This window comes from Typopeltis vanoorti, chromosome 5 (genome assembly GCF_054136105.1).
Source record: "Typopeltis vanoorti isolate ZY-2024b chromosome 5, IOZ_Tvanoo_1.0, whole genome shotgun sequence".
NCBI classification, from domain to species: domain Eukaryota; kingdom Metazoa; phylum Arthropoda; class Arachnida; order Uropygi; family Thelyphonidae; genus Typopeltis; species Typopeltis vanoorti.
In genome coordinates, this window is record NC_143553.1 from 140,526,588 (window position 1) to 140,553,403 (window position 26,816).

At 35.5% G+C, this 26,816-nt stretch overlaps 1 protein-coding gene across 1 annotated transcript in view; it reads right to left on the reverse strand.

Annotated features, from left to right (window-relative positions):
* LOC150106877 (E3 ubiquitin-protein ligase RNF19B-like) overlaps positions 1-26,816 on the reverse strand; it is a 328,715-nt gene that overhangs the window by 166,256 nt on the left and 135,643 nt on the right. Inside the window, exon 7 of the mRNA XM_090392786.1 lies at positions 6,318-6,480. Coding sequence (XP_090248912.1) covers positions 6,318-6,480 — 163 coding nt within the window. The remainder of the gene's footprint in view (positions 1-6,317; positions 6,481-26,816) is intronic.

A 26,816-nucleotide genomic window follows, 5' to 3' on the forward strand; every position in this document is an offset into this window, starting at 1 on the left:
CAAAGTAATTATTACAGACATCTAGAATATCTTTATCTTCTGTTTTCATTTTTCGTGTCACTTTTATCATATCTAATTCCTTTTACAGTACTCTTTCTTTCATTTCTAATCTTTTTCAATAGCCTCCAGAATATTTTGTCACTTTCCTGATATTTATTTTCTGTTCTTACCAAAGTCTTCCCAGAACTTTAGCTAGTTTACAGTGCTTTGCTTTCTTAATTTTACTCTGTATTCTCAAAAAAAGCACAGACTGACTTAGTTATCAGGAACTTTTGATATGCCTCCTTTAATTGACTGCCTTTTTTAACTTCTTGAATTTCATGGAATTCTGATATTTCTATCCACGACTTGTTTAGATTACAAATTAATCAATATTGCTGAGGTTTAGATTACAGATTAATCAATATTGCTTTCTCTGCTATTTCATTAAATAGCAGAGAAAGTTAATAGAGATTTGGATCCAAAACAGATAGACAGATAGCACATCAATGCCCTATAGAGGAGATCGTGATTCTGTTAAATGTTAAGTCTTACTTTAACAATTTGTTCATGTTTTATAACAGTGATTGCAGAGTTAGATAAGGAGAATGAATATATATATATATATATATATATATACCATAAATACTTTTTGAATTTTGTCAAGGCATCTGACAGGATTCCACATAATGGAAGGATGTTATACAAACTCAGAGTGATGGGTATGCAAAATAGGCTTGTGATATGGACAGGATCTGAACAAATCGGTTCCTTGCACCTAATGAAAATGAATATCATAAGATGCAAGGTTATGCATTTTGCACTGAGGACATTGCAGGCAGAGTATTATAGACCTAAAGGATGATGGTAAAATAGAGTTAAAGTTTGAGGAAGCCATTTGCTAAGGTGTTTTAACATCAGATCAGATAACTGCAACAATGAAAATAAGATGACACTACATTTTAGAAATAAGGAAATTATTCTTCCAATGTACAAGGCTTGAAACCAAATCTCAACTATGATTTGGTCTCTTGGGTTCAAAGGAAATGAGGACACAACTGAAAAGATATGAAGGTAATAATATATCTATCCTATGGAAGTGATTTTATGAGGTCAGACTAAAGATATATGGCCTTCAAGGTTTGAGTAAAAGATGGAAGAGAGGAGACATGACAGAAACATGTCGAGTGAATCTTATAGTATAGATCCAAGATTCTGCACTACTGATTAACAGATCTCATACGAGGGTTGTTTGAAAAATTTGGTAAATTTCCAATAGATGGTGACACAATTTGTTCGTTCATACGAGTGTCAGCACGTGTCATCTTTTTCATGACCGCTGGCAAAATTTTAGCTACGTGCGACACGTAGTTCTCATTTGGCAAACATTTAAAATGACCGTGTTCACATTTTTGATAAAAATAGAGAAAAACGAGTTTTGTGCAGTGACAAAACACTTTTATTTGAAGAAGTGGACAGCCACGTAGATAAAAGTCAAGTTAGATGCAGTTCATGGGGAATCTGCACCAGCATTAAAGACTATGTATTTTTGGATAAATGAGTTTAAACATTGTCGTAAGTCCATCGAAGATGAAGCGTGCTCTAGACGCCTGACTGAGGTCACTACAAAGGAAATGATTGACAAAATCCATGGTATCGTTATGGAAGACTGCCAAGTGAAAGTGCATGAAATTGCTGAGATTGTAGGCATCTCAACTTAACGTGTGTATATCCTGCAAGAAAAATTGCACATGAAAAAGTCGTGTATGCGATGGGTGCCATGATTGTTGACTGTCGATAAACTGTCGACTCATGACTGTAGACGAAACTTGGATCCACCACTACACACCCGAGTCTAAGCAGTGGACAATGCCCAGTGAAAGAGCAGTGAAAAAAGTGAAGACCGTTTTGTCAGCTGGGAAGGTGATGGCCACTGTTTTTTGGGATTCCCAAGGAATTATCATGATAGACTATTTGGAAAAGGGTAAGCCAATAACAGGAGTCTATTATGCGTCATCGACAAAATCCAAATGCGTCATTGTTCAACTGTTTAAAAGAAGAACTGAAGAAAAAACAGCCAAGATTGGTGCACCAAAAAAGTGCTCTATCATAAGAAAGATTCTGGTAATTGGACCACATGTTAATTAAGATAAATATCAATAAAAATAAAAAATACGACAAGTGTCGCAAGTCGTTTGACTTACATCTTCAGGGGTCAAAGGTAACTAAAAGTTTAAACACAAGAAAAGAGAAATTACCCAAAATAGTTCATTCGATGCAGTTGTGACTGTCTAACTGTTCATTAAATTAAATATCCGAATGCAGATTCAGTGCAATACTAAGTTTAAACAATGCTGAATGTTGTCATGTGCTGTTGTTCACATTCATTGAAAAAAATTGTTGCATAAGAAAATTTAAAGAAGCTGCAAACATGCTTAGAATTCCAACACAATGCAACAAAAAATAGGGCCTAATTCTACACCAAGTTTGGTCTGCATTGATAAAAAATATACCCAAGTCAGACCTCAGACAATGTGAACATGAACAACAGAACGTGACAGCATTCAGCATTGTTCGAACTTAGTATTGCACTGAATCTGCACTTGGATATTTAATTTAATGAACAGTTAGATGACCACAACTGCATCGAATTAACTATTTTGAGTAATTTCTCATTTCTTGTGTTTAAACTTTTAGTTATCTTTGACCACCTGAAGATGCAAGTCAAACGACTTATGAAACTTGTCGGGTTTTTTATTTTTATTGATATTTATCTTAATAAACATGTGGTCCAATTACCGGAATCTTTCTTATGAATTGCTAAACCACAGAAATCTATGCCTACAACTAAAGTGCTCTATCATCAAGACAATGCACCATTCCACACATTGGCTGTCGCAATGGCAAAATTGCATGAATTGCAGTTCAAAATGGTTCCACATCCGCTGTATTCTCCAGACTTGGCCCCGTGTGACTTCTTGTTCCCAAACTTAAAAATTTTCTTCGAGCAAGGATGTCATCAAGGCTGTCAATGACTATTTTGCACAATTTGACAAATCCTACTTTTTAGATGGTATGAAAAAATTGGAAATTCGCTAGACCAAATGTGTAGACCTCGATGGAGACTATGTTGAGAAAATAAAGGTGATTTTTTCCAAAAACATGTGTTTAACTTATTATTATTTTACCAAACTTTTCAAACAACCCTCGTATATGTTACTCATCTATGGACAAATACCATGGAAAAGTTAGGTGAATCTCAAGTAGTTGCACTCGATATATCCTCAAAGCTTTTCACCAGGTTTGACACAAAGGCCTATTTGTGCTAGAGCAATTTTCCATCATTTAGTCTGTCCCACAATTTCTGCAATTGGATTGCTAACTTTCTGACTGGACATACACCATGTGTGATGGTATGAGGGACGTCCAGAAAGTAGAGTTCCAATGGGCTGTCAGAGAAACAAAAATATACTTACAAAAAAAAACTTTATTGGAATTTAAAGTAGACATCTTTCACTACTTTTCTACATAATTTCTGCCATTGTTCAGGCACTTATCATAACGGGGCACCAAGAGTTGTATACCTTTGTCATAGAAGGTTGCCACCTGTGATGCAAACCACGTATTAGCTGCTTCTTTGACCTTGTCACCTTGAAACCGCCAGCCACAAGGAAAGACTTCAGATGTTTGGACAGGTGAAAGTCGCTTGGCATGAGGTCAGGACTATATGGGGGATGATGGAATTGTTCCCAGCTGAAGGTGGCGAGAAGTAGTTGTGTTACAGCGGCCGTGTGTGGGCAGGCGTTATCATGAATCAAAACAACGTTTCTCGCATTCAAGAAATGGATAACTGACCAAATTTCACATGCAGCAGGCGATTCGATTTTCTTAGACATTATAAACACACATCAAGAAGCATATGCGCTGCGAGAATGTCTGAAAATGGTCTTGCTAAGGAATCAACGAACTCAGCATGCATGCGCACCATTGCGATTGCAGCACTGCAGTGAAAATATTTAAAAACAGAACTTACTTTCTGGACGTCCCTCGTAAATGATTCCTTATCCTCTCACTAAGCAACTAATGCTTGGGTTCCATGAAGGTGTTCTCTCACCAAACCCTCTTCCTTCTGTGTATATACTCTAGTTGACTGTCAACCTAATACACAATTTCACCAATGACAGCATGCTGCACTCCTCCCTTTCATTTGAAAAACTCAACCACCTCAACTTACAGAGCATCAACCTCCTCTGTCCTCAATTCTGATCTTCAAACCATCCTCCAATGGGATTCAGATAATCTCATCAATTTTAATGCTAAAAAAAAACAGTTCTGCCTTATTTCCCAAAAAAAGAAAACCATTTTCTTCCTGTATCAACTTTGACAATATTTAAATCTCTAACCAAGATGAGATTTCTCTCTTTGGAATTACTCTGACAACGAGCCTCTCCTAGCACAAACACTGCCTCCTCAGCTTCCAAAAAAACTAGGATTTCTCTTTTGCTCAAGGCACTGCTTCAGCCTTGAACAGTTGTTATTACAAATCCACCCAACTATTTGATAGTTGGGTGGATAGCTTAACATAAAAAGTGAGATTTTACAAATATTGCTCTCACATTCGTAGTGGTTCCTAAGAGTTCCGTCAAAATATTGACTCAATACAGAAAAGAGCAATCAGAGTGATCAATTGCTATCTCTTTACTACCAACTCACTCCACCCATTCTCATACGGATGTCTGGTTTCTGGAACATACATAGGCTGTTCAATAAGTAATAAGACTATATTTATACAGAAAACAGATTACCTTTAATCGTCATCATTTACATGGTCTTTTTCGAAGTAACTACCGTGAGACTCGATGCATTTGTCCCAACGTTGCATCCACTTCTTAAACACATGTGAAAGTCCGTTTTTTGAGAGTTTTTTCAAAACCGCCTCCGCAGCATTTACACATGCTTTGTTGCTTTCGAAATGGCAGCTTCTTAGTGGTTTCTTGAGCTGAGGAAACAGCCAGAAATCGCACGGTGCAAGATCAGGACTGTATGGGGGTGTGGTAGGATATCTGTGCTGTTCTTCTGCAAAACATCCACTACGCAACCAGCAATATGTGGCCTTGCATTATCGTGGTGCAATAAGAAGCCATTCTTCAGCAATGGACGCTTCCTTTTGACGTGCTTGATGATAATCGCTGCTGTGTTGATCATTGTCTCTGTGATGGACATTGAAGGTCTTCCCTCACGTTCAAGATCTTCCGTGTTTTGCCTTCCTTCCTTAAAAGTTTTATGCCAGCGAAAAACACTAGCTCTCGACATTGCTTCATCGTGGAAAGCTTCGCGTATCATGTTAAAAGTGTCCAATGCCGATTTTTGCAAACGCACACAAAATTTAATCGCATAACGCTATTCCAAGGCCGCTTCCATTTCGAAGACTGGTCGCGCTCGTAGGTGCGCCGAAACAAGCTTGCGTTTAGTCACGTGACACTCTGGCACATCAGCCCGTGTATGCCATCTATCAGCCTCTTTTGTTAATACAGACAGTAACATTTCTTTATTCCACAGAAATTAATATTGTGATGAGTGGTTTCGCCACAGTAAAATTAGTCTTATTACTTATTGAACAGCCCACGTACATCATCTATAAATATTTCCATGGTAAACATTCATATGAACTAGCATTAATAACTTGATCGGAATGTAAGCCATGATAATTAATAACAATTACATAAGTAAAATCTGTATCAAGTTTAACTAGCATTGATAATTCCTCAACTCTACTAAATCCACTAAAGCACGTGGTGCAGCTATCGCCCAACGTCCCTTAGCAGTTAAACTCCAATCTAACAGACCAAGTTTCTTTTCCTCCTCTTCCATCCCTGATACTGCTGTAATGTGGAACAGTCCCCCACGTTTCCCAAGGAATACAATATACAGGCCTTCAAATCAAACGTAAATAAGTTTCTCCTTTCCCAACTCACCACCCATCATGGTACTAAAATACTATAGGTTAATCAACCAAATTCTTGTGTCCGTGCTTAACATAAAAAGTGAGATTTTACAGTTCATGGTAAGTTGGGGGGGGGGGAGTTATCTCTGAAATTGAGTAAGCATGTGAATAGAGAGCATATAAAATCTAGGTTCTAATTTTTTAAGAAAGATGTATATGTATTTAAGAGGCCTGCTCTCCCTCAATAAGTTGCTTCACTCCCTGGAGGAACCAGCATAATAATACCACTTACAGACAGCATTAGGCAAGAGTTTAATATAACTACTTAAAAAATTATACAACAAAAGCTAAAAAAATACATATTTACAAACAAAATTTATGAAGAGTGCTATACCTTTCTTCCAACCCACACTGGAATGCCAATAATAATGGCAGGAACAGCAATACCAGCAATTAAGGCAATTCCTACAGGAGCTCCAACAAGCATGCCTAACTGCCACAATATCTTTTTCTTCCGACTCCAAGGTTTCTTTCCCCAAAAAGTACAGCCTGAAGGACTACACATACATTTTTGATTAAAATCTGAATTTACTATAAATATATGGTATATTAATGTTTCAAACCACATCAACCTCTCATCTTTAAAAACCATGTTAAATTATTTATTACATGAGAGATCAATGCATTTTATGAGTTTAATTAATATACTGGTATGAATATTTATAATACATGATGCTTCATACCATCAGTTTTTTTTTTTAAGAACAGCAGTCAGATTACTACTAGTATATTTACATACAAGTAGTAAGTTTGTAAATATACCATAGTTAAATACCAGTACCTTACAAATAGAAGTGGTATATTTACATATCACTTGTGTTTATATATTCAAAGTTTTTCTAAATGCGAAATAAATTAAAAAAAAACCTTCCTCTGTACACGTGATCTCTACTGAACATGGAAGTCATGCTCTGAATTTCTCTCTCTCTCATGCAAAGGAAGGAATAATACTGATATAATGGTAAATCTAGAGTTACATTCATTAATTTCAAACTACACTGTGAGTAAAACAAATAGTAAAAAAAATTAATATGGAAAGCTCTCAACAAAAATGGTATAAAAGACAGTGTGAAGCATTTTTTTTCCCCTTTCAGAAATATTATTTCAATGACTTTTAGATGGATTAATCCTCTATCTTTCACAGACATTGTCTTTTTTTATTTCCGTCATTTCTACATACTTTTGCATTCCTTGAACATGATGCTATATGCTAGCCCTTTACTTTGTGTCTTTACTTTGATGATACAGCTCTTCATGAACAGCATGTTTCAGTTCCTCACCATCAACAAACATCTTCAGAATGCATCTCTCAGAGAACCAAACAGGTGGTAGCCAGAAGGTGTCGGATCTAGGCTATGGACTGGATGGGGGAGATCAGTCCAGCCAAATGTTGCAATTGTATCCCTGGTGTGCAAATTAGCATGAGGTTAGGCATTGCCATGTTTTATGACTGACTCAGTGTTTGATCCAGCATCTACCTGTGCTCATGTCAAAGTATCATCTCCATATACATTTTTAGACAAGTACAAATTACCATTAAATTTGCATCTTCTGCAGCAAGGAATTCTATTGCCACTCTGTTTTGTAAGTACATCTATAATAGCTGCATTTTTGTATTACTGATGTGCTGCACTCATGACTGACTGGAATGCTGCTTGCTCCAGTGGAAGTGGAGACTACTACCTATACACTCAGCAATGTATACAGCTTTCTGCAATACTCAAATCAAAAGAAACAAAGAATAGGAGACATTACTTTCGTACCACCCTAACTGATTTTTCAAGAACAAACTAATTGTTTATGCTAATGGCAGACAAAGATGCTTAAGTTCATGGTATGGTGGAAACCGTAGATTTGAATAGCTTTTATATGTGTACATAGGAAGCCACAGTGTTATCATCAACAGATGTCTAAATTTTCATAGTTCTCTGAAAGTGAGGAGCATTCAGATCTTCTCTTTGAAAGTGATCTGTTTTTAAAACTGATATTCCTTTGCATTTTAATTAAGATCTTTGCTGCTTCAATTCCTGTTCATCAATATTCGTGGATGATGAAAAACCAACTATTAAATAACCTCAAGAGAAATGACAAATGATGAAAGATGCAGAGCTCATAGAAGAATTACAGAAACTCAAGTTAATAAAAATGGTGTTATCAAAACAAAGCCTAAAATGGGTAAGTTTCTTCAAGATTTATTTCAGAAATTTAACATGTCATTTCTGAATTCTTCACTCAGAGACAGAAAGGAACACTTAATATTTAATTAAATACTAAATATCTTAGTATTGATATGAAGTATGAAAATAAACTTCTTGAAAGAGAGCAATCATATTAGTATTTTAAGGAGTGACAACAAAAAACTAAAATTTTAGTTAATGTATAATAGCTGAAATTAAATACATTTATAGTACACTTAGCTTAAATTCTTGAATAAAACATAATAAAGAATATTGGAAACAACCAAACATCCATCATTTCTAGATATGTTAAACTCCCAGATGGCACTCTCTTTCATGTTTATCTACAGAAAACCAACACATACCAATAAATATCTGAGTATTAACTCAACCATCCTGCACAAACCAAGCAACTGTTCAAGACCACTGAGCTAGAGCTTTTTGCTCAATAATGACATACTCAAAAAATTACATATTAAACTGTGCGTTTAAGATGTAATTGTGTAATTTGAAAATTTAACTTGTGTTTATGTGCAATCCATTATTTCCTTGCCAGAGATTGTCTAATCTTGAATCTGCTTTTTTGACCTTCCTGATGTCTCTATTGTTCATGCAGTTCTGAAAATCATTCTGACCTTTATCCTAACACTGAAGTCATCTTCCATGGTGATGTTAATGTCCTTAACTCTAAACAGACTCCCTTTTTCCAATTAAAATGATCAACTCTCTTTCATGTTTATCTACAGAAAACCAACACATACCAACAAATATCTGAGTATTAACTCAACCATCCTACACAAACTAAGCAACTGATCAAGACCACAGAGCTAGAGCTTTTTGCTCAATAATGACATACTCAAAAAATTACATTTTAAACTGTGCTTTTAAAATGTAATTGTGTAATTTGAAAATTTAACTTGTGCTTTTGTGCAATCCATATTTCCTTGCCAGAGATTGCCTAATCTTGAATATGCTTTTTTGACCTTCCTGATGTCTCTATTGTTCATGCAGTTCTGAAAATCATTCTGACCTTTATCCTAACAGTGAAGTCATCTTCCATGGCATAATGTCCTTAACTCTAAACTGGCTCCCTTTTTCCAATTAAAATGATCAAGCTAGAAGAGAAAGTAAGTTACTTATTTGTAAATGACTTGCTTACAAATAACATGTAACATATTTAAATTACTTGCAAGCTACTTGCATTACCTTAGCAATGACCTAAGGTAAATTGTTTAGCTCCTAACGAATTCCTGATAACCCTCTGCACTCACCTAGCAGTGTTGGGCGAGTGAAGTGGAGTGGTATACTGTTGGGAACTCCTCTTGGTAATTGAGATCACAATTTCATAGAAATTTGATCTCTAGTGAAACGCCTTTCCCCTCAGCCATTCATACTTCAAATTTTATATATACATGCATAGACATATACACGTGAATCTCTCTTTGGCTGTAACAGTTATTCTATTGGCTGCAAGTAGTATTAAATTTCTATATTGAAATCTAGGCATGCAAGCTTTATCCTATATCTATATATATATATATATATATATATATATACATGATGATGAACAGCCTATTTTTCTACCCACTACAGGGTGAAGGCCTCTCCCATTGAAGGAGGTTTGGGTCTACTACTCCCATTGTGACCTAGTCCATATTGGGAGAGTATCTATACTTGGATGAATGAATGTATGAAGGTGGAAGACCATCACAAATATCTAGCAGAATTCGAATCTGCAGCCTCTTGGCTGGAGAGCGGATATGCTAACCACTCAGCCAACCAGGCTGGCATATATATAAATAAAATAAATAATAATAAAATCTAAAATTTTGCATTCCAATTGTAATGCTTTCTGTAATGTCCCTGTTCTAATGGACTGCTTAATATCTGATAAACATTCCTCCTCCTCCCATGAAAAACTTCACATATCAAGTTGCAAAGATTCTTTAATTTCTCTCACACCTATTATTCTAATTACTTTTGTAACATAACAGCTAAACACTTTAAATGCTTTTCTTGCTTTGTGAAAGGCTAGTAATGAACATTGCTACATGTAAACCAAGTATATAAAAGAAAATGTACAATTAATATGTGCTATTCTCAGGATATTTACACTGCCAAAAAGAGAAAATTTAAGTTTATACTCATCTAATTAAATAAAAAATACAATACAACACACACATACACACACACACACACACACACACACACACTGTGTGTGTGTGCTGTATATTATTACTATTATTATTTTTTTTTATTTAAAAGTAACAATCTTATGTACAAGGATTAACCGGCTTTGGTTCTCTGTAGACAGGCAGGCAGGCAGTGTTTACATGCTCACTGATTGCTGAGTTAAAGTAATATTACAAATTACCTAATAAGAATTACAGTTGTTATAAGATGATATTACACTTTTCATACAAATAACAGTTATTATAACATGATACTACTACAACTTACAAGAAAATAAGTTGCTATGAGAATGGCAGATAATCATTATATATATATATGCTCACACATATATTTTTCTTTCTTTTTTTAAATTAAAAGTAACAATCTTATGTATACAGGATTAACTGGTTTTGGTTCTCTGCAGTCAGGCAGAACCAAAACCAGGTTACATGCTCATTGATTGTTGAGATAAATTACATAAGAATAACAGTTAAGACTAAGACGACATTACACTTTTCATACCAATAACAGTTATTTAGAAATGATAACCTTACACAAAAATAAGACATATTACATATTTACATGAACGTAACAGATGATCATCATTCACACTGTTAAGCACGAAAATCTATTTCTTCTCCCTTTCTTTGGGAGGGAGAGCAATGATGTCACTTTTATGTTGGAAAGTGGACTGTGATGCAGTCGCCCTGCTCAGTCAGGAGTTGGTTCTATGGATTCCAGTCTTGGGAAAGGGTCTAAGGTGTTGTACTGTCAGGTTTGGTAGCTCTTGTGCCATATGGTAGGTCCCAGTGAAATAGTGTGAAGGCTGCAAGAAGATGGTTAGCCACCTCAATCTGTGTGAGACTGTTGTGCTGTCTGGTCTTGTGTGTCAAAGATAGAAACTGTATATTACTACTTTAGCAGTGATGAAGAGGTAGTTGCAGATCGAATGATTTTTTGACTCTGCATGGACAAGATTGAGATATTCTTCTTCTGCATGAAGACAACCGCAGGTTAAGGATGCCATTTCCTGAGATGGGCGGATTAATTAGGTGTTGACGGGGCATTCTAAGTAGATATGCCAGACTGTTCCTGCTCGGTAGCAGAACAGACAGTTATCTGAAACATCCAGGCTGACTGATTTTGGTAATACAGTTGGAGTGGGTAGAACAGCTCTGCTACATTCTCCACTGAATATCTGCGTCAGGTTTGGTGGCTCTTGTGCAATATAGTAAGTCCCAGTGAAATCCGGTGTGATGATGTAGGATTTTCCATGAAGTGCTTTGTTTGGACTGTTCTAATTTTGTCTATATTGCAGGGTGTAAGTCCCTTCCATGCATGGTTGGTTTTTTTTTTTTTATATCAAAAAGAGGCACCGGATCTTATGCGTCAGGAGGACTGAACATAGTAGGCATAGTAGCTCGAAAAGCAGTTTTCACAGTACATATCTGCTTAGCCTGATTCCTGTATTCCAAGTTAGTGAGTGATTTTGGAAAATGCCAGATAAGAATTGGAGAAAGAATATCACCCAAGGCCTTCACACCTGGCCAGCTGCACAGAGGAAAGAAAATATCTCTCTTTCTCTCTCTCTCTGAGTGATGGAGTTCCTTACCATCGTGTTATGGAAGATGTGTTCCATGAGAATTTCAGGAAGGGATGCTGTCTTCACTATGTGCTGGAGGTTTAACTTCTTCCACCTTCGAAAAGCATCTTTGTAGAAATTTGTTAGGCTCACTCACAAGTGCGTTTTTGTCATTCTTAAGGTTGTAGATAAAACTAGACCTGTAGAGGCAGAATGGAAAATATATTCAAGTGGTGAGTTTATGTGCCATTTCCTGTTGTAGGGTATTAGGAAAAAAGCGAGTTATTAGTTTTTAGTTATTTAGTTTAGCTCTTGAGGCTACCTGGTATGCTGTTTGTATGTTATATAGAAATCCTCTTCTTTGAAGGCTATAACTGTAACATCATCAGCATATGCTGTCAGGGTTATGGGTTGGTATGAAAGCTTAGCATGGGATGCCCTAAGCAGCATGCTTACTCTATGCAAAAAGGGCTCTATGGCAATTGTGTAAAGAGGACCTGAAAGCTGACAGCCTTGTTTAATACCACTACTGTAGGTACAGATATGGTGAGCCTGTTATTTATTTCCATGCAAAAGTGTGTTTTAGGATCTAACATCTTAATGGACTGAATGATGCCTAAGCCACAGGCTTTCAAGCAGTTGAATAGATAGTGATGTTCAATGCGGTTGAAAGCTTTTTCTTGGTCTAGTGTTACAAGACCCATTGTTTCATTTCGCTGTTGTCGTTAGCCATGCTTATCAGATCCCTTTTGAGGTGTAGGTTTTCGTGGATAGACCGTCTAGGGATGACTCTGGTGCCTGTCTATTATTTTGTTCAGCGCAGGTTTAAGTTTGTTGGCAATGGCTTTTGATATTATTTTACAGTTGGTGTTTATGACAGAGATGGGTTGCCAGTTTCCTAATTTTGTAGCGTCTCCTTTCTTTGGGATAAACTTAACAGATGCTGTCATATTGGTGGGAAGCTACTGCTATTGGCTTTGACATATATTCTGTAGAGGATAGGTCCAAGTTGTTCCCAGAAGGACTGGTAATATTCAGTGGTGAGCCAGTCTATGCCAGGAGATTTATCTTTTGGTAAAGAGGTGCAAACAGTTGTCAAATCGTGTAGCGTGATGGAGAGGTCCATCTTATGACGCATTGCCAGAGAGTCTTTTCACATCAGAAAGAATTATATCAGTGGCATCCATGGATGTTGGGTTTTGGGATGTTGGTCATGATCTATGATGCTTTCACTATCTGTTGTTATTAGCAGATACAATTCTTGTTGGCATTTTTCCAGTGAAAAGAAATACTTTGTGGGTGCATCTGCAAAGTTAATATGATTACATCATGCTCTTATTAGTGCTCCTTTTACAGTGCTCTAGATTTGAGTGTATGGCTTCTAGGGATTGGTATTCCTCAGATTCTGGATGATAATTACTGTTGTTGTTATTGCAGATTATTTAAGACTGAATGTTTATTCAAATTCCTCTGGTGACTATACTTTGAGTAAATACCCTGACTTTAGCCTTAAAGAGTGACCACCAGTCAGAAATTAGTTGGGAAATAGGTATCTCTTGCGATATACTTTTTGGAGGTTTTTCTGTGTTGTATAACAGGCTGTTATTAAATATCCAATATGCTCCTCCAGTGTGTCCAGGGATGCAGATGCTCAGAAGGATGGAATCATGGTCTGAAGCATGAGATGGAAGATATGCAATACTCCTTATGAAGGGTATTGTGTGCATGGAATCTATGAAGCTGTGCCTGGTATAGGGCTCTGGTAGGACCACCAGGAGAACACTTTTTTCATGTAGGTGCAGGTGTCTGAATATATCAATCAGCTGGTAGTAATCGATTACATCCTGGAGAAGCTAAGCTAGTGTGAGTTGTACCTGGCATTGATGTCTGTCCGTTGCAGCATCCAGAGTGCAGTTGAAATCCTATGCCAGTATGAGGGTCCTCACTGACTTTGCTGAGGTGGTTTTGGATGAACTCTAGTACCTGCAATGCAAGCTGTTCGTTTTGTGGTATCTATATATTAATTATATGTTTCATTCTTGTCTGAGTTCTAATGAGTGCATATAATGCACTCCCAAGAAAGGTATCGATGATCCCTAATTTTAAGGTACTTTTTTTTTTGTGAATTCCAATACTGACTCTTGATCCATGAAGTTGTATGGCAAGACTCTGGTGCATGGTATATGACCAGTTCTTCCAGTGCTGATCTGAAGCTTTGCTGGTAGAATGGAGGTTAGTTTCCTGCAGCATAACTATTTCTAGCCGGTGGGCAAGGATATGCTGCAGGACGAGCCCGTTTTGCAGGGTGAGGCACATCCTCTAGCATTTAAAGAGAGATAGTGATGACGTACAGTACCTTTGTGTACTTTGACACTACAAGAATGACAAGTGGAAAGATCTAAACTGCCTTCCCACTGTCAGACTACTGTTTCCATTCTCCAGATTCATGTGTGATCGTGTTACAAAAATTATCTTTTTAATGCTAGTGCTTCTTATATACATAACTGACCTCAAACCCTATTTAGAGTTTTGCTAACGACACTCATTCTACTCATATAATAAACCTTGTAGTGCTCAAACATCATGCTCACCTACAATTAGTACCTTAAACATCAATCTCAACACCATCCTGCACCTAAGATTCTCTAAAAGTTCTTGATGCAATCCAGAAGATAGCAATTCCATTGCTTGATGACCTCTCTCTTATACTATCTTCACCCTCTGTCTCATATATGATCAGTTTCCACATTTTGTCTCTTCAATGGATATTTCTATGGTTATGGTTCAGCAGAACTAGCATCCATTTGTGTCTGTGATTTCTGTCAAACCTAAAATATCAGCAGCAACTGTTCATTTTTCTTTTACAGTTGAACTGCTGACTCATTGAACCTGCTACTCCCAGTCACCTTTCCAATTACTTTATTTTGTGGAACAGCCCTCCCCATATGAAGTATTCCACAAAAGCTACAATCTCCAGTTATTCAAAGGTTAGTCAGGAATATCAAAAAATTACTTTACTCTTGATCCCTGTCCATATATAGCATTTATCTGCTAGGACCTTGCAGGCTCATGCATGGAGAATTATATTCTCCAAATGTAATATTTGCATTTGATTTTTGCAATATTCGCTGTGTATGTTTTGTATTAAATATAAATACAATAAATATAATAATATATGTCTGTATTACGATTTTTTTTCCGATGGGTAAAGGATATAATCCTAAAAAATAAAAATAATTAATCCCCCCACCTGATAAAAGAGAACCATCAGAATCAAACCACTCAAAATAGTAACAGTTTCTTACAGTAGGGGAGTTTCTAATAAAAATAAATAAAATTTATAAACTTTTTATAAAGCAATATTAGACTGGCTTTCACTGGCATCCAAAACTCCATCTTCCTATATTGCTTATACTAAAGCATGGAATAGCTACAAGAAAACTGACTTCAAAAAACTAAAAGCAGAAAACTTGCATTCTGACTGAAGTTCTCTCTACCCCCGCTATCAAATTCATTTGCTGATTTGCTGTCTACCACTGTTCTAATGCAACTAACTATTCTGAACTTTCTGATATCCTTTCCTTAAATTTTCAATGGTCCAACTTTCCTAATAGTGCAGTCATCTGGTTCTCCTATGCCAACTACACAGATCAAGCAGGTAAAGAGGCTCAGACATCTGCTATCACCAATGATATTAACTGCTCACATGCCTACCAGAATACCAGACAACCCTCAACCATCCTTTTTTACTGATTCATCTAAAGTACACTGTAAATGTTGTCTATCCTCTAGGTAGTTCAGATCACAATCGAGTGCTGAACTCTTACACTAATGGAGCAACACATCCACAACACTGCATGGCATCATAAGAAAGCCAAGCAGGATGATCTTCACAACTTCTATGCTTCATTTCATTGGTTGGATTGTTTTTGGCCATCCAACCAAAACCTATATATCAAATCTATCACTGAAATAATTCTTATCAGTATGGAAACATTTCCCATTCCACTCTAATCTTCTCATCTCTTATCTAACCCTTGGTTCTCCCAAAGGTGTGACAAGACTGTACAAGGGAAGAGCCAAAGCATACTATATCCAGCTTCCATCTAAAACTCTATTTTTCTATAATATTTATATCCAAGCCCAGAATAACTGCAAGTAAACTATCAACACAATTAAAACTGATTTCAAAAAGAACTAAAAGCAGGAAACTTACACCCTGTCCAAATGGCAGCCAGCTTTTTGGTTTCTAGTTAAAGCTATTATTATACGGGCACCTCCATGGAGTCCGAAGACTCATCGCAGGAAGACCCAATCTATCCACACAATCTATCAACTCTCCTTGAACCCATTAACAGAAAAAGCACTCAACTGACTCTGGCAACCCATTTCACTCATTCACCACTCTCTCTCTCTCTCCAAGCAAAAATCTAGTCCTCACACCCCTACTGACCACACCTTTATTCAACTTCCAGGGATGGCCTCTTGTTCTGGTCTCTCTAGCCAAATGCTGAAACATTTTCCCTGCATCTATCCTATCCTACTCTTTAAACAACTTAAATGTTTCTATCACATCCTCTCTTTTTCTCCTATCAACCAACTTCTGCAGTCCACACACCCTCAATCTATCCTCATCGGGAACATTCCACAGGCCACTCGCCATCTTATTCACTCATCTCTGAATACTCTACACCACTTCCACATCCCCAAGAAACTCCCAGGGGACTGGACTTGAGCACAGTAATCCAGATGTGGGCATACCAGGGCCTTATAAAGAGGAATTACCACTTCCTTATTTCTACTTGTTAATGTGTTCTTCACTAGCCAAGTAATCTTATGGGCTGCCTTAGCAGCATGTCCTTTAAACTTTAACTCCGTCTACCACCACTCCTAAATCTTTAGCTTCATCCATTTCTTGGAGTACAGTGCCATCAATGTGACGATAAAAATGTAATATTTGCATTTGATTTTTGCAATATTCGCTGTGTATGTTTTGTATTGAATATAAATACAATAAATATAATAATATATGTCTGTATTACGATTTTTTTTCCGATGGGGCCGTGAAATATTTTCATTTTTCCAAAGGGGCCTTTACATCCATAAGTTTGGGAAGCACTGGTATAAACAACACCAAAAGAGGGAAAAAAAAAAAAAAATGTATTTATTAAACTCACTAATATCTCACTAGTTTTCTAACCAGCATCATCATTAGAGCACAATTCTAATTGTGATAGAGGGAAACAATTTAAATTGTAATTGATAACAGAATTAATGTCCTTATACAACACCCTCTATGGGTTGGATAACCACAAATTTAATTTAGAGAAGTCAGGCTATCAGGTCTTAAAATGATAGTTCCCCAGATCTTTGGTAAATTAATGCAACCATATATGAGGTTAGGAGAGTGCTTCATAGCTGATGCTGATTCTAAAAATAGTCTCTCAGATCTATAACAAGTATGTAATAAAGACTGTTTCCTCCATCTGATCCAGCGTGAAGGAGTATGCAGAGCATCATCAAATTCCTGATCAAGGGGGGTGTAGAGGATATGATGGTACTGCATGAAAACTTACACCATTACTAACTTTCTATCTACAATTTTCCTCTAAATCAATCTGTTACCTGTCAAGACTTCAACATTATCAGATCTTATATTTTTATCATCTAAGGCACTTTTTACCATATCAAACCATATCAAAAATTGTATGCTGTCTACTATAGGATGAATGGGGATAACAGGCTTGTGAATTTTGGCATTTTGTGAACATTGCATGCATCCCCAAGACTTCCAACACATAAGATTAAGCAAAACCATTTCCCATACCATATGTTCAGGGTACATCAGAAAATATAGCCAGAGTTGTCTGCAAATATGATCTTCATGCCACTTTCAAACCTTTCATTCAGCTAGCTACCTTCAATATGTTCGAAAGATTTTATACATCAGGATATTCAACTGTCATCTTGAACATCCTGCTGTATAAAATTCCATGTGCTGCCTGCAATTTGGGTCTACTTTGGACAGACTGCTAGATCAGTTAACATCTGCTTTGAAGAACATGAAAATTACATCTGTGATCATCTGTATGGCAAGTCAGGATTGGTAGACCATGTTCTGGAAGCTATGTGAAGTCATTATAGGTCTGAGAGACTACTTTTAGAATCAGCATCAGCTATGAAGCACTCTTCTAACCTTAACAAGTATGGTTGCATTAATTTACCAAAGATCTGGGAGACTATCTATTTAAGACCTGATAGCCTGACTTCTCTAAATTCACTTTGTGGTTATCCGACTCATAGAGGGCATCATATAAGGACATTAGTTCTGTTAAGAGGGCATCATATAAGGACATTAGTTCTGTTAATTACAATTTAAATTGTTTTTCTCAATTGTGTAGTTTACTGCTTTGTGCCTATCAACACTTAGAATTGTACTATGATGATGCTGTTTAGAAAACAAGTGAAATATTAGTGAGTTTAATAAATATATATTTTCTATCTCTTGGTGTTGTTTATATCATAAAACATTATGAATCATCAATGATAGTTAAGTCATTCTATATGTAAATAAGCTCCCATTATTAACAATATAGCCCGACAAATTTCTTAAGCTGCTAGACTTACATCATCAGAGGTACAAGAGTATAAAAGAAAGTGTTTTCTATGGATTGTTTGAATACCCTAATTGAATATGGTGGAAAAAGATTCTGAAAATCGACTTTCAGGAGCCATTGGTGAAAAAAGACTAACAATATCTAAATGAGCTAGAATGTCTGAAGGCTCTATATTAAATTGTTTACCTTTTAAATAAAATGTAAGTATATATGATTCTATCCTTCCCATGCAGAGAGCTTCCAAGCTTGACAGATGCATTTCTAACTTAGACGTTGGGGGGGGGGGGGGGGGGGAACTCTCCCATCTATCATAGGATGTAATGGAATAACTTGTTTATGGATTTTTGGTACTCTATAAATTCTTGGGACTAAATATTCAGGATAAATATTGGGAACAAACAGAAGGAATTGCTATGAGTTCCCTCCCTGTCACCAACCCAAACACATCTCTTTATGGAAAATTTTAAAACAATGGTATTGAAAATTATTATTATTATTAGGTGACACCTCTAAGGAGTCGAAAGACTCATTGAGGGAGGGCACCAACTCTACGACTCTCAGTCTTCACCAATTACAGCAAACCGCATCATCTACACCAACACCATCTACTGTCCACCACCACCACTAGTATTTTCATAGACAATCACAAACATTCATGCCCAAGGAATTCGAACCCACAGCCTTTTGGCTGGAGTGCAGATATGTTAACCACTCAGCAAACCAGGACAGCAATTATCATAAAAAAAAAAAAATAGATATATATATATATATATATATATATATATAAAATTGGTTGCATTATCTTGATTGGCGACATTTTCATTGTTTAGTCAGGAACAAGAACAACTTATCTCAATTTAAAGATTATATGAACAGCTTACACCCAAACTTAAAATTCACTCTTGAACTGGAAGATCACAAAAAATTACTATTCCTTGACATCCTTCTTGGAGTATCTGAGGAAGGAAACAGATTGATCTTTTCAGCATCCCAAAAACCAACCACAACTGGAAGATTCTTACGTGCTGCTACGCACCATCATTCATTACAAAAGACATGCATAATAAAAACATTATGGGGTAGAACTTACAACATTTCCAGTACAGTTAAAAAAAGGAATGAAGAACTGTTATATGAAGCATACTCTTTCCCTCAATGGATACAAACTGAAGACAATTTAACAAAATTCTCGAATACACCTCCGATAGCTCCTTCACATAAACAGGATTTAAAAAATGGAACTATGCAACCTAACATCAAGAAGGTTATAAGCAAAGTTGCACATGTTCCTTTGTGATTACAATGTTCAAGTGACTTTTTGCTAAATAAGATTTCGAGGTGCTTATACCTCGAAATTCTCGATACACCTCCGATAGCTCCTTCACATAAACAGGATTTGAAAAATGGAACTTTGCAACCTAACATCAAGAAGGTTATAAGCAAAGTTGCACATGTTCCTTTGTGATTACAATGTTCAAGTGACTTTTTGCTAAATAAGATTTCGAGGTTCTTATACCCACCAAAACCTCCACATCCTCCCATAAAAAAAAACTGAATTCATTGCTCCTGTGGTATTTGTTATGTAGGTCAGATGGGATGGTCTGGAGAGAGAGAGATATGCATATTTGAACATGTAAAAGAATATGAGGAAAAAAAAAAAGCACAAATCAGGATTAGCCTTCACACACAACAAATACAGGCTACCAAGTAGTTTGGCAAAACAAACAAATAAACAAAAAAAAAACAGAAATGCAATATATTGATCATAACTGTTTTATAAGAAAATTTAAAGACTTACAAAATGTGTTAGGTTATACTGTTTATTTTAATAAACTTGTTTTATTTTTTAGGAACATGTGGTCTTGATACCAGAATTTTAATGAAGATTTGCTAAACCACAGAAATATTCATATTAAACAAATAGCACCATCTTTATCTACTTGAATAATTAATCTTTGTTTGCTTTTATTGCTGTTAATTCTGCTTTGATGAAGTTGCTAGTTGATTAGCATTTAAAACATTAGTAAGCTTCTAATCATATTTTATTGCAAGTTGTGAAGGATTTTAGACTTCTTTAAATATGATATTTATTTTATTAACAGACCTTGGTGTTATCACATACCTGAAACTTTCAGGAGTCACCATTATTGAAAGTATGGCTAAGCAAATTAATGATGTAGTATTACTTGTCTATGGTTGGATGCTTCTGGAATCATTCATTGATGGATGGATATCTAATCTTTGTATGTTGGGCTGTTCGTATTTGTTTCAATCTTTAGAATTCTGCTATGCATCTTCCCTCCCCCCCATAATACGTTTTGCTAATTTGCAATTCATCCTTTCAAGGATATCTCAAATGCCTGAATTTATATAACTGGAAGTTCTGATTTTAACTTTGAAACTTCATTTTGATCAAGCCAAATTTCTGTTTTCAAGTTCTTATATTAAGCCTTCTATTCTTAATACAAGTAATGAGGCTAACAAGGTCAACCATTTTAAAACATACCAGTTTAAAAATCCCAAACTACAAGATTAGTGTATACTCACAGTTTCCATAATGCTAAGTCTCCAAAAGACCACTATAGGTTCAGATCTAGTCACCGATAAGAACTTTCTTTATCCCCCCCCCCAAAAAAAAAATTCTACAGTAATTTTTTTTTTGGATCCACATTAGATTCAAGACCTTAAAACTACTTTAAAAAAGAAATCAATTAAACAGTTTTTATAATATGGTAGAATCTGCAGTCAGCTGATCTTTGGTGTAGATAAGCAGTTTTCCCGCAAAGATAATATTTTTACTGGATTTTTAATTCTATAACTCAGCAATGTCAATCACAGAAAACACACACACACACACACACGGACGTGCGCATGCATGCACGCACAAGCAAATAAATATTAAGCCCCGCCTCTTATCTGAGACTGTGATAAGACGCTGAATATAGGAATGAACTCCATATTGGCTATAAGATGTGGAGACCATCTACCAAGTGATTTTCAAAAAACAAGAAAAAAAATAGCTTTCTGCTGCCTATTCCCTTTGAGAAATGAAAAGGTGTTTGATTTTTTAATTTCTACTACATTTGCTTTTATCTGCCAAACTAGATGGTTATAGTACAAAAATCATTGTAGATGTGTATACATCAATTTCTATATGACAAATGTTGTTCATACACTATTTTTAAGCATCTGATATAACATTGGATGAATGTAAATGCAAGTACATAATAGAATTATCATCATGCCATCTTTCATCGAAGCATTAGGTCAAATGGTAGAATAGGACAAACTGAAATTATGGCTTGGATAACTAAAACTACCAGACTAAATATAAGAGGATTAACTGAATATGTTCTCTGGTTGGCTATTCAGAGACTGTACTCAGTTAATAGTCTTATATTTAGGTTTTGTAAGTACAGAGGTAAGAAGGCTTTTTTCTGGGAGAAAAAACTACCAACTCTGTATACAACCAAGATGTTAAATGGCATGTTAAACAGTTAACTTACTTTATAGGCTGCTAACTGTATGTGTTCATACAGTCAGTTTGTCTCCAAGTTTCCAAACAAGTAGTTCCTTTAAAAAATGAGAACAAAGCTGACTTCTTTTCCCTTATTCAGTCACTGAAAAATTTCTTTAGCACCTAGTCTATAAAACACTTTTGGTAACATATGTTTCTATTATATCCCCTTCTTTTCTGCTTATCAACTAAATTCTGTAACCCATGGACCATCAAGTCTTTCCTCATAGACCAGTCAATGTTCTTGGTCACTCACTTCTGAATCCTCTCTATCACTTTCACATCTTCAAAAAACTTGAGCAATCAAATCAGGAGAACATCCAAATGTGAACATAGCAAAACCTTATAAAGAGGAATAACCTCCATATTCATGTTTTTACACTGTTTTTCTTAAAATCCAAGTGATCCTATATTATCCACTTCTGTGATATGGCCTTTGAACATCATCTTCCTATCTGCCACCACTATCCTTCCCAAAATACCTAACCTCATCAATTTCCTGCAATCCAATCAATATAATACTACACTGCTTGCAATCTCTTCAGCATGAAGCTCATAACTTCATACTTGGCCATGTTAAAACGACAACCATTATCCTTTCTTTTCATTTCCTTTCTCTCCACCTACACTATTAGTCTATTCAAATCATTCTGCAAAACCTCGATATAATCTTTATTAACTATCATTCTCTCCCCAGTTTAACATCATTGGCAATCTGGATATGATTCTCAATTCATTTTCAACATGATTAATGTACAAATTGAGTAGCAACCAAGTACAGAGACCCATGGCACACCAAATGACATTCTCTTTCATATAAGAAAATTTTTAGCTTGTTATGTTGAAAGTTTTTTCATTTGGTTATACTATAAATTAAAGATGCCAATAAATTATATTCTTGGTTTAATCCTCTATCCAAGTGTAAGCAAACAAAGTTTCTACATAAAGTCACTTCACGACTGGTATAGTTGTATATAGAGGCTAATGACCACTTCAATTGCCTTATATAAATGCAACACACACATATCTTATAGATATGTATAATGCTATGCATTATGGGAAGGGCTACTACCAAGACCAATTTCGACCTTTATTGAGGTCTCATCAGTTAAAGCCAGACCTAGAAGTGATACTAAGATTAAAGTAATGCAAAAGTCATATTTCCATATACAAATAGTCAAAAGGTCATCACATCTTATTACTAAAATACAGGGTGTCCACAATGGACCTCCCTAGTTGCAAAGAATGGTAAAAAATCAAAATGCAGAAATATGTAAGGTTTGGATTGTTCAAACATTCCAGAGACGCAACAAGTTTCATCCAGAATTTTTTTACATAAAACCGGTGAGTATTCCTTCTCATTTGTACAATTTAGACAGCATGATCCATACACTTAAGTAGTAGTAACATGTTGAAACTAGGGAAGTCCAATGTGAATACCCTGTACTCTGGATTACAGACAGATGTTGAAAGTTTTTTCACCTGGTTATACTATAAATTAAAGATGCCACAAAATTATATTCTTGGTTTAATCCTTTATCCAAGTGTGAGGAAACAAAGTTTGAATTTAAACCAAGAATATAATTTCTTGGCATCTTTAATTTATAGTATAAGTGACAGAAAATTCAACATCAGTCTCTAATCCAGAGTATTTTAGTAATAAGGTGTGACACTTTTTGACTACTTGTATGTGGAAATATGACTTCTGCATTATTTCAACCTTGGTATCACTTCTGGGTCAGGCTCCCACTGATGCGATCTCAATAAAGGTCAAAACCAGTCTGGGTAGTGACCCTTCCCATAATGCATAGCATTATACATGTCCGTAAGAATATGAGCATTGCTTTATGGAATACTAAGGCAATTGATGTGAAGCCATTAGCATCTATATACAAGTAGCCCAGTCGTGAAGTGACTTCACGCACAAACTTTGCTTACACTTGGATAAAGGATTAAACCAAGAATATAATTTCTTGGCATCTTTAATTTTTAGCTTGCTATTGTATTAGCTTTAGTAGAGTATAATACATTCAGCATAAGAATACATACACACAAATTAACAAAACTATCACAAAATATTAGTAATCAGATGGATGGGTCAAATGAACATGTATACTATTTTATACTTATGTGGTTAACAGATATGTAAAAAAAATGGCATTTATTAAAACTCCAATATATATTCGTCCAGTGCCACATTAACAGCATCAGAGAAACCAGAAGATCAGTTAACTACATTCAAACATGAATCACGATTCACATAGCATGTACCCACCAGTCTTTGTCTTGGTCATAGCAAAATATTAACCTTGGATTGTATGCCAATCAGAAAGTTCTGAGAAGTAGGTTATTTAATTTTTAGTTACAGAAGCTATTCAAAATGCGTTCCTTACTCTAAAAATGCATTCTCTTGTAAACTAGAAAAATGCATTCTCTTGTAAAAGCTGTGACTAAGACATGAGCTAGTATCATCATCATCAAATTCCTGACATTTATCCTCAAAGGGTGTAGAGCAATGCTTCCAAAACTGTGGGCTGCAGCCTCCTTGGGGACAGTCAGTTTTGTTGAGAGAGGCATTGAAATAATGAAAATAAATTTAAAATGTTTTAAGACTGAGTGTGCCATGTGAAATGTGTATGTAAATGCTAAAAATGTAATATTTTCATTTGATTTTTGCAATATTCGCTGTGCATGTTTTATATTGAATATAAATACAATAAATATTATAATAATATATGTCTGTATTATCTTTTTTTTTTCAGGACACTTATTACCATATCAATCCACCTATACCTTGGTCTTCCTCTGGGTCTTTTTCCTGCCAACCTGGCTAAGTACACTTCTTTTGCTAATCTTTCCTCTCCCATTTTGTTTAAGTAACCATACCATCTGAGATTAGCTCTGCTAACACATTCCTGGATGCTAACAATGTCAAGTTCTTTCCTAATATCCTTGTTTTTAATATAATATTGCTATTGATGCCATCTGTTCACACCCCTAATCTTTCTCAGGACTCTCATATCTGCGATCTCTAGTCTTTGGTCAAGTGTTTTAATTCTGACCCCAGCTGTCAGATCCATAAGTTAAAATTGGCTTGAATACTGTCGTGTATAGAGCTAATTTAGTGTTTTGGCTAATTTCTCTCTTATTCCATATGAATTTCTTCAATTGACTTCCTACCATACCAGCTTTGCTGATTCTGTTGCCTATTTCTATATTTAATTTACCATCTTCAGTAAAAATCGTGCCTAAGTAGCTGAAATGTTTTACTTGTTCTATAGGTTCTCCATTCACAATGCAGTTAATATTTGCAATGCTTCTGCCTATTTTCATTGTCTTTGTCTTCTTATTGCTGACCTTCATACCATATCTATTACAACAGTTATTCAATTTAGTCAGGGAATCTTGTAGACTTGTAGCAGATTTATTTAGAAGAATACCATCATCTGCATAAAGCAAACAGCTGTCATTAACATCTCCAATTTTGATACGAGGTTTAATACCACTTTCCTTGATGTGATCCATATAGATAATGAACAGAGGGGATAATGTACATCCTTGTCTGACACCAGATTTAACATTAAACCATCTTGTGCTTCCTTCAATTCTAACTGCTGACTTACAACTCAAATAAAGCCCAAGTATTGTTTGATATAATGCCCTACTGACACCATACAACTGTAGCATTTTGAATAGCTCCTCTCTCTTGGCACCTTGTCATATGACGTTTCCAGATCTACAAAACTTAAATAATACAGATCTTTGTTATATTCCCATGATTTCTCAACAATTTGTTGTAAAGTGAAAATCTGATCTTGACAACTTCTATTTTGCCTGAATCCAGCTTGTTCTTCATGAAGTTTCTCTTCCACAATCCTTCTCAACAGTTTCTAAGTATAATTGCATAAATCTTACCAGGAACACTCAATAGAGAAATACTTCTGTAATTCTCACATTCAGTTTTATTTCCTTTTTTATATATGGGTACTATGAGAGCTTCCTTCCTGGAATTCGCCATCTCTGAACTATGCAGCAACCAATGTAAACAATGTCTGTGCCAGGTTATTTTGCGCCCTAGGCAAAGTTTACAAGTGCACCCCTTATTTCATAAACTAAAATGTTTCTAATTGACATTAAACAAAATAAAATTATCTTTCAGGTTAAATTAATAGGGCTTTTTTTTATTTTCTTTTTTAATTAATTTGAAATTTCTCTGTTATAATTCATTTACAAAAAAAAAAAAAGTTATAAAATACCGAAATTTAATATTTTAAAATGTTAATGTTTTTAAATATTTATGTTATCTGAATTTTAAATAGAGGTAAGTTCAAATCATTTAGGTAAGGAAAAAAAAAGAACCAAGAGTTAAATAGTGTGATGTGTGAGGGATAAGGAAAAAGAATCGATACCTAAATCATATATCACTATTTAATTTTGATATTTTAGTCAAGTATGAATAAAGCATAGCTTGAAGTTTTGCACCCTCTTCATGGCTTGCACCCTAGGCAGGTGCCTAGTTTGCCTAAATTGTAGCGCCAGCCCTGAATGTAAGACTTATATACCTCCATACTTCAGCATTTCTGGTCGAATATCATCTACTCCAGCTGCTTTTCCACATTTCAGGCTTTTGGTGGCTTTTCCTACTTCAAGTATGGATATGTATTCCTGATTGCATGCCTACTGAGTAGTTTTTACCACTGTGTTGTCACTGATTTTTCATTTATCAATTTTCTAAAGTAATTACTCCATACTTCAAAGATATCTTTTT